The sequence below is a fragment of the Lepisma saccharinum genome, chromosome 26 (assembly GCF_977018435.1).
Source record: "Lepisma saccharinum chromosome 26, izLepSacc3.1, whole genome shotgun sequence".
In the NCBI taxonomy this organism is placed as follows: Eukaryota; Metazoa; Arthropoda; class Insecta; order Zygentoma; family Lepismatidae; genus Lepisma; species Lepisma saccharinum.
The window spans coordinates 47,303,899-47,312,074 of record NC_139254.1 but is presented as its reverse complement, the minus strand read 5'-3'; the positions used below and the strand labels follow the sequence as shown (position 1 = coordinate 47,312,074).

General features: G+C 40.4%; 1 protein-coding gene across 2 annotated transcripts in view; it reads right to left on the bottom strand.

The window, feature by feature from the left end:
- Positions 1 to 497: 497 nt before the first annotated feature.
- LOC145979493 (alpha-tocopherol transfer protein-like) overlaps positions 498 to 8,176 on the bottom strand; it is a 73,531-nt gene continuing 65,852 nt past the window's right edge. For both annotated transcript variants that reach the window (XM_083112423.1, XM_083112424.1), the window contains exon 7: positions 498 to 1,085. In XM_083112423.1, coding sequence (XP_082968549.1) covers positions 934 to 1,085 — 152 coding nt within the window. In that variant the 3' untranslated portion in view covers positions 498 to 933. The remainder of the gene's footprint in view (positions 1,086 to 8,176) is intronic.

The window sequence follows — 8,176 nt, the reverse complement described above, 5'->3', positions numbered from 1 at the left end:
CGCGCAGTTGTCGGTATTTGTATTGCTAAAATTTCATCAATACTAAGTTTAAACTGACTGTAAATGAACTCATGCACGTCCATTGCACTGGGTTTTCCTGCTCCATATACGAAATTTATCAGAATGGTAATTTCAAGTTCCATTGCTATCCTTTTTGTTCTTATTAACTATTGTCAAATACTATTACCGATCGGAGTCCTATTTTCCACTTGGCTCAACAGTCGCACTCGGTTTTACGCGTCACGCGTTATCTAAGCCCGCACGACTGCTTAGCTTCGACCTGCCTCTCCCGTGGCCAAGCACGGACTAAAACCACTCTGCCACAGGGTCGGGCTCATTTGGCATGAAGAAAAGAAGGTTCCTGTATTTTGCTTTCACAGAGACTTTGACAGTGCTAGAGAAGAGTGTTTGTTGATATTTTCTGTAATTAACAGTATTTGTATTTCAGATTACTAAACAATATTTATTTGTAGAGTATGCTACATTGCATTTGGTATTTAGATTGTTTTCTGTGCTTGATCCAAAAATATTTTGCAGTTCTTGAAAAAATATGATCATGGTGAAATACATGAAGTAACACATACAAACTATCTACTTGCTCCTGTGTAGTACAGTGTGTTGCATCTCAAACGTTGTTGTTATAGTAGTTTTACCTCAGTAGTTATATTCCAACCAAGGATTTCTGGGTTCAAAGTGAGTCACACTAAGCCCTAGACGTGATTTCTTAAGAACATTGGAAAATGAAAATTCTTGATGATTCATACCTTAACACCATTGAGAAACAACTCAGTTTTGATCCCCCGTAAAAAAGTTTGTGGGCGACTCTGCTGGAAATCAACCTCTTTGCACAAGTAATTTGCTTATCGTCTCACCACATTAATTACATTACAGTCGGAATAACCAAACAATAGTAACTTGATAATTTAAATTGAGTCAGTCCATAGAGAGCTGCCTGAAGGAGCCTTCCATTCCAAGAAGATCACTCGCATTTTTCGGTTTCCCTGGTCTCTTGGATTCGTTCGCTTTCTTCTTTCCCAACTCTAATAACCAGTCCCTCTTTGCATAGAGCTCCTGGTTCCAGCGCTCTGGGAAGAAAAAATATGAGAGTTTGAGGAATTTCATAGAAAAATTAAATGATTTAATATAGTCTCAAACTAATATTATTTGTATATAGTGTCAAACTAACTCATACTTTCATCACACTCAAAGTGTTCCACTTTCTAGCACCAAAGTTAACAAGCATGGATACAACTTAAGCCTAGCTTACGGGTGCACCTACTTATAAAAAAAAAATCAAGTTTGTTTTTATTATTGTGTCACTTTGACAGCGTTGAGATGGACCTAAAGGAAATCGGTAGGGATGCAAAAGAGTATATAGATCTTGCTCAGGACAGGGACAGATGGAAGGCCTGTGTTGCTGCAGCCATGAACCTTCGGGTTTAAGAAGGCTAGAGAGTTAGTTAGTTAGTTATTGTGTCACTGCTTCCTTTGGTGGAGTTTAGTAATAAATGGAATTAAGGAAAAGATAAGAAGAAACCCTTGCATGAGTGTAACGCACGTATTTTATCATTCACTACACCACAAAAGGGCCTCCCCGATGGCGCAGTGGTTAGCACAGTGCGCTGCGACGCCAGGGATCCCGGGTTCGAATCCCGGACAAGATATGGATGAACTGAAAATTGAGAAAAACTGAGATGTGTGAAAATTGAGAAATAGGTTTAGAACGGAATATACTTCCGCTTAGGCATATTCCTTACAAAATAGTGGAAGCGTCGTCACCATGTAATCAAGGGGTCACGGATTCGATACATGGTAGACGTACACAGTTGTTCGGATCACACTTTAAACTGTAGGTCCATTCCCGATTAGCCTTACTGTTCTTAAAGTGTATTAAAATCATCGTAAAAAAAACAAAAAAACAACAACATTAATTTACATGAATGCTTTCTTTATTTAAAATGTGCAATTATTCAGTAATTATAACAATTTCAAAGATTACCATTTTTACAGGTATGAATGTAACTTCGGAACACAGATCCCAAGAGGGGACCTGACATGCTCACCACCTGTGTAAGTTTGCTTCATGATTCAATAAACAAAAGTTAAACAGAAACATTGGGAACACCTTAGGGAACAATGTAATTATTTTGTTTTATTTTTTCTGCAAAAATATTCACAGTAGAAAACTGAGAACAAAAGGTGGTGGACCCGGCAGCTATCCACCCTCTTAGTAGTCCAATCAGCCCGGTTGAGCAACCTCAAGTGAGGAGCTGAAGTGAGGCTCGCCTTAATGGATTTCTCTCGTAAGGCATGAGCTCCATATGATGGCGCAGTGTTGCCAGCTCCTTACTCGAAAAAATCACCAAGGTTTTTGGTCTAACCTAACCTAAAGCAAGGAGCTGGCAACCTTTTTCTCGCAGTGTTGTCAACACCTTACTCGAAAAAATCACCAAGGTTTTTTTTTCTTGGCCTAACCTAACCTAAAGCAAGGAGCTGGCAACCTTGCTTGAGGCTTGCCTTACAGTGCATAAAGCAAGGTTGCCAACCTACTGGTGCTTTTGCCATGGCTTTTTACAAAAAAGAGAGAGGAGAGAGAGAGAGAGAGGGAAGAGTTAAACAACCGACAGCCTACCTACAGCTTTTTTTCTTGGTCTAACCTAACCTAAAGCAAGGAGCTGGCAATCTTGCTTGAGGCTTCTTAATAGTTTGTTCTTGTAAGGCATAAGCTCTATTTTCTCGCAGTGTTGCCAATATTTTACTCGAAAAAAATCACCAAGGTTTTTTTGTCTAACCTAACCTAAAGCAAGGAGCTGGCAACCTTGCTTGAGGCTTGCCTTACAGTGCATAAAGCAAGGTTGCCAACCTACAGGTACTAAAAAAGAGAGAGGAGAGAGAGAGAGAGAGAGAGAGAGAGAAGAGTTAAACAACCGACAGCTGCCAACACCCACCCTAACCTAACCTAACCTAACCTAACCTAACCTAACCTAACCTAACCTAACCCACCCTAACCTAACCTAACCTAACCTAACCTAAAGCAAGGAGCTGGCAACCTTGCTTGAGGCTTGCCTTACAGTGCATAAAGCAAGGTTGCCAACCTACTGGTACTTTTGCCATGGCTTTTTACAAAAAAAAGAGAGAGGAGAGAGAGAGGGAGGGAAGAGTTAAACAGCCGACAGCCTACCTACAGCTTTTTTTGTCTAACCTAACCTAAAGCAAGGAGCTGGCAACTTTGCTTGAGGTTTGCTTTACAGTGCATAAAGCAATTTTTGCCAACCTACATATACTAAACAAGGAGAGCCGGCACTGCCGTAAAAGAGAGAGATGGATGGATGGGAACACTACACGGGTTCAATGTCATCAAATAATGGTTTTTTTTCTTGTAAGGCATGATCTCTATTTTCTCGCAGTGTTACCAACTCCTACCTACACCTTTTTTTTAGTTGGCAAGGGCTAGAGAGAGAGAAAAACTTATAGCTGGGAACAGTAATGAGCGAATGCGCCATATCGTAATTTTCCAACTCCGGCAATGTTTGTATATCGCGATTTTTGTAAACCTCTCTCTCTCGGGGGAACGATGTGCCACACACACACACACACACACACACGCACACACACACGCGCGCGCGGGGCCAAAATTTTTGAATTTACGGCTGGAAAAATGTTTTTCTATGACATGTTTTCGTTCGAGGCAAATTCGTAGGTAGATATTGTTAAATAAACATTAATATTGTAAATATATATATATACTTATTGTATTTAGTTTTTCGGTATCGAAAAGCGACTGTCATATTGTATTTGAAAAAAATATTACGCTTTTGCCTGTGGATATCTAGAAAAACGACAATTTCGTTCCCTCTCCCTCTCTGTATTTTACACGGAAAGCATTCCCCGTCAACTAGAAAGAGTTGCCAACACACACACGCTATTGTAAGAGAAAGATGGATGACTGGGAGGGGCAGCATTTCTGGCTATTCACAGTGGCGGATGTACTTCCTGTTTTTTTAAAAGCTAACAATAATAATGTTGACACAATAACACAAATTCAACAAATACGTATGCTTGGTGGCAGAGAAAAAATACAATGAATTTTCCGGTTATTTATTTCATAGCCAGTTAACAGCATAGGTAACAATGATGCGATGCATTAACTTGTGAATTTTCGAACACAACGCGCAAAATGATGTGGCTGAAATGTAGGGGGGAAAGGGGGGAGGGGGGGAATGTTCTAGAGAATTTGGTTCTTGGATTTCTATTGGTCCACGTTGCGTTGGCTAACATATCATTTTTGATGTTATTAGAAAACCGTATAAAACTTAAAGCGCTGGTGTATAAAGTTCTGTTTCATTTTCAACGTTAGTGAAGAGCATTTCCGCAGAATTTCTAAAAGTAAGTAACTTTGTTTCTTAGCTCGCATGAGTTGGCTTTGATTTATAAGTATGGTTTTTGTGGAAGAAAATATACTCGCAAAACATGCAAAAAGAGAGAGAATATAGAAGGTGTTTCATGTCTCTCTCTGCTTTTATATATTTGAAGCATGCATCTTGGTAGCTGGAATATCTTTTTTCTTCCGTGTGCCGTTGTTGGTAGGTAGGAAATATGTGTGCGGGGCATATTTCAAAAAAATAAATGTGTTAAATTGTTAGAGGAAGACAGGAAAAATAGAGGAGAGTTGCGTGTTTTTGATATCTAGTGGAAGTACTGATTGATTGATTGAGTTGGCGTTTTTTTTTAAGTCTATTTTATGCACAGTAAGGCTAATCTGGACTGGACCTACAGTTTCAAGAACTACTTATGTCCCCACCGGGTATCGAACCCTTGATTACAAGACAACGACGTTATCGCTACGTCATCGCAGAGGTTAGTGGAAGTACTGATTGATTTGATGTTTTAAGTCTATTTTATGCACAGTAAGGCTAATCTGGGCTGGACCTACAGTTTCAAGAACCACTTATGCGGGTATCGAACCCTTGATTACAAGACAACGACGTTATCGCTACGTCATCGCAGAGGTTAGTGGAAGTACTGATTGATTTGATGTTTTAAGTCCACTTTATGCACAGTAAAACTAATCTGGACTGGACCTACAGTTTCAAGAACCACTTATGCGGGTATCGAACCCTTGATTACAAGGCTATCGCTGTGCTAACGCAAAGGCTAGTGGAAGTACTGATTGATTTGATGTTTTAAGTCCACTTTATGCACAGTAAAACTAATCGGGACTGGACCTACAGTTTCAAGAACCACTTATGCGGGTATCGAACCCTTGATTACAAGGCTATCGCTGTGCTAACGCAAAGGCTAGTGGAAGTACTGATTGATTTGATGTTTTAAGTCCACTTTATGCACAGTAAAACTAATCGGGACTGGACCTACAGTTTCAAGAACCACTTATGCGAGTATCGAACCCTTGATTACAAGGCTATCGCTGTGCTAACGCAAAGGCTAGTGGAAGTACTGATTGATTTGATGTTTTAAGTCCACTTTATGCACAGTAAAACTAATCGGGACTGGACCTACAGTTTCAAGAACCACTTATGCGGGTATCGAACCCTTGATTACAAGGCTATCGCTGTGCTAACGCAAAGGCTAGTGGAAGTACTGATTGATTTGATGTTTTAAGTCTATTTTATGCACAGTAAAACTAATCGGGACTGGACCTACAGTTTCAAGAACCACTTGTGCGGGTATCGAACCCTTGAATACAAGCCTACCGCTGCGCCATCGCAAAGGCTAGTGGAAGTACATAGTTATTCGAATCTTATTTATTTAAAATATTTAGTTTTTTTTTATGCACGCTTATTGATTTTAAACCTAAAATTAAATAAAATCCGGCAATTATATCCAATTATACTTATGGCTACAACGAGCATTTGCAAAAAAAAAAAAAAATAGCTTGAGATTTTTTTTACCACGTAAACAAAATAGCTGACATGCCAAATATGAACAGGCTATATAGATTTGAGAGAGAGATGGATAAAAAAAGTTAATTAAAATTTAATTTCATGATTGCAACACGGAACTTAATGATTGATTTAGTTTATTTTATTTTACGTTTTGTACCTCTTGGCTAATTTGCGAAGATTGGGGATGAGTGATGAAATAGACATTCACAAACAACCAAGCCCGACCAGGATTCGAACCCAGGACCCTTGGCGTCGCAGCGCGATGTGCTAACCACTCGGCCACAGGGTCGGGCAAGTGCTGGTATATACATAGATCAAAGTTACATGGTTCTAGGCCCCATAGGAGCCGAGAAAATCAATGTCTTGGAAAACGTCTTAAGACAAATATCTCAATCTTTAAGAAAGTCGACTTCCGGTATCTCAAGATGTTACTTCCGGTCTGTCAAGAAAATTTTCTTAAGACAAAAATCTTAAGACGTTTTCCAAGACATTGATTTTCTCGGCTCCTAATTGAGCTAGGATGATGATTTGAGGTTTGTTGGATAGGATTCGACGAGAACTATTCGACTAGCAAATAAAATCGATTCTACCCCCTCAAGTTTCGGAAATACAGACAATTTTTTATTTTTTTGAGAAACTTGATTTGCAGGCTTAGTTTTTGCCCTAATTCGAAAATTTTAATAGCATTCGATACAAAATTAGAAGTACTCTACAACTTATTGGAGGGATGATGACTACTGCCTGCTGTTTTCGAGTTATTTTGGATTAAAATTTCAAGATGCAATTTCTAAGATGTTTTGTAATTCATCAACTATGGGTTGTAGGAAAACAATTCTTGCTCTATCTGCTATCGCTCGACGAATACTATAAACATAAATAATGCTTATGGTTTGATTTTTAAAATGGCGAGCGGAAAATAACTATGTTTTCTGAAATTATGATTTATACTTCATACGCCAAGAGGGCTGAGGGTTAGAAAAAAAAGATTGTTTGGTAGAATTATGCACACATAATATTTTTGTGTTTTCTATACACAAGCTTAATTATTTTTTTTCAATTATTTACAGGATTCATTAAGAAGCAAGAAGTAGCATAAATAACACACTCCCATCAAACCCAACACTATTGTGAATTATTGCACAGTATTTATTTTGTGGCACTCCACTATATATATATAATAACATACCCACAAATATTTTCAACAAGATGCAATCTGAGAAAAGTTGCCCTGTGTGCAAGATAACCATATCAAGCCAAAATTTTGCAAGACATTGTCGTACCTGCGCACCTGGTAAGCGTGTGACCGCTAAAAAATCATGTCCCAGGTGCGGTATACATATTACTATTAATAATTTAAAGAGGCATATAACATCATGCAAAGTCGTCGTCGGAGTACCTGTTCCACAACCGTCGACCAGCTCGACCAAGAGGAAAGCGGAAGCCGACTCGCCACCATCCGCCAAACGCGTCAAGCCTGTGGCGAAAGCGAACCAGTCTGTTTTCCAGCGTTTGTTAGAGGATTTTGTCATCACTTCGGAGGGCTCATGCGACGTGCGTAGCTTTTTGGAGAACTTGCAAGCCGAAATTATTTCCATCCTCGGTGATGCGCTTGCAACGCACTCCACCAAATTCTACGCATCGCTACGTTGCCAGTACAAGAAGCCGTCTGATGAAATTTACAGCTTCTGCCACAACACCAAGGCGAAGACGCTGCATCTGGCGGATGTCGACAACCTCGAGGTCATCTACAACCAGTTTGCCGAGGAGCTGGTGGCAAAACAGGAGGAACATCAAGCTAAAGGCTCGGGGGGTTCGCTGTGTGGCGAGCCTCACGAACTGTGCGTCAAACTTTGTAAGTTCGTGCCTCTCTCCGCCTCCAGCTACGTCCCCTTACCACCTACTATTGTGGCAAAGAAGGCTGTCCTGAACATTCAGAACAGTGACGCCAAGTGCTTCGTCTGGTCGGTGCTTGCAGCGTTGCACCCTGTCGACAGGAAAAACCAACCACACCGAGTTAACCACTACCTACCCTACGAGTCAGAGCTGGAAGTTGCGATGGCTGGGATCGACTACCCGGTGGCGCTTTCGGACATTCGAAAGTTTGAGGCTCGTGCGCGGTTGGCCATCAACGTTTACGGTCTCACTGACGAAAATGCGGTGTACCCCATCAGGGTGAGCGACGTAAACGTTGATGGTGTGCAGGAAATTCACCTTCTGCTCATCAAGGACGAGACCCATCACCACTACACTCTTATCCGTTCCCTCTCTAGACT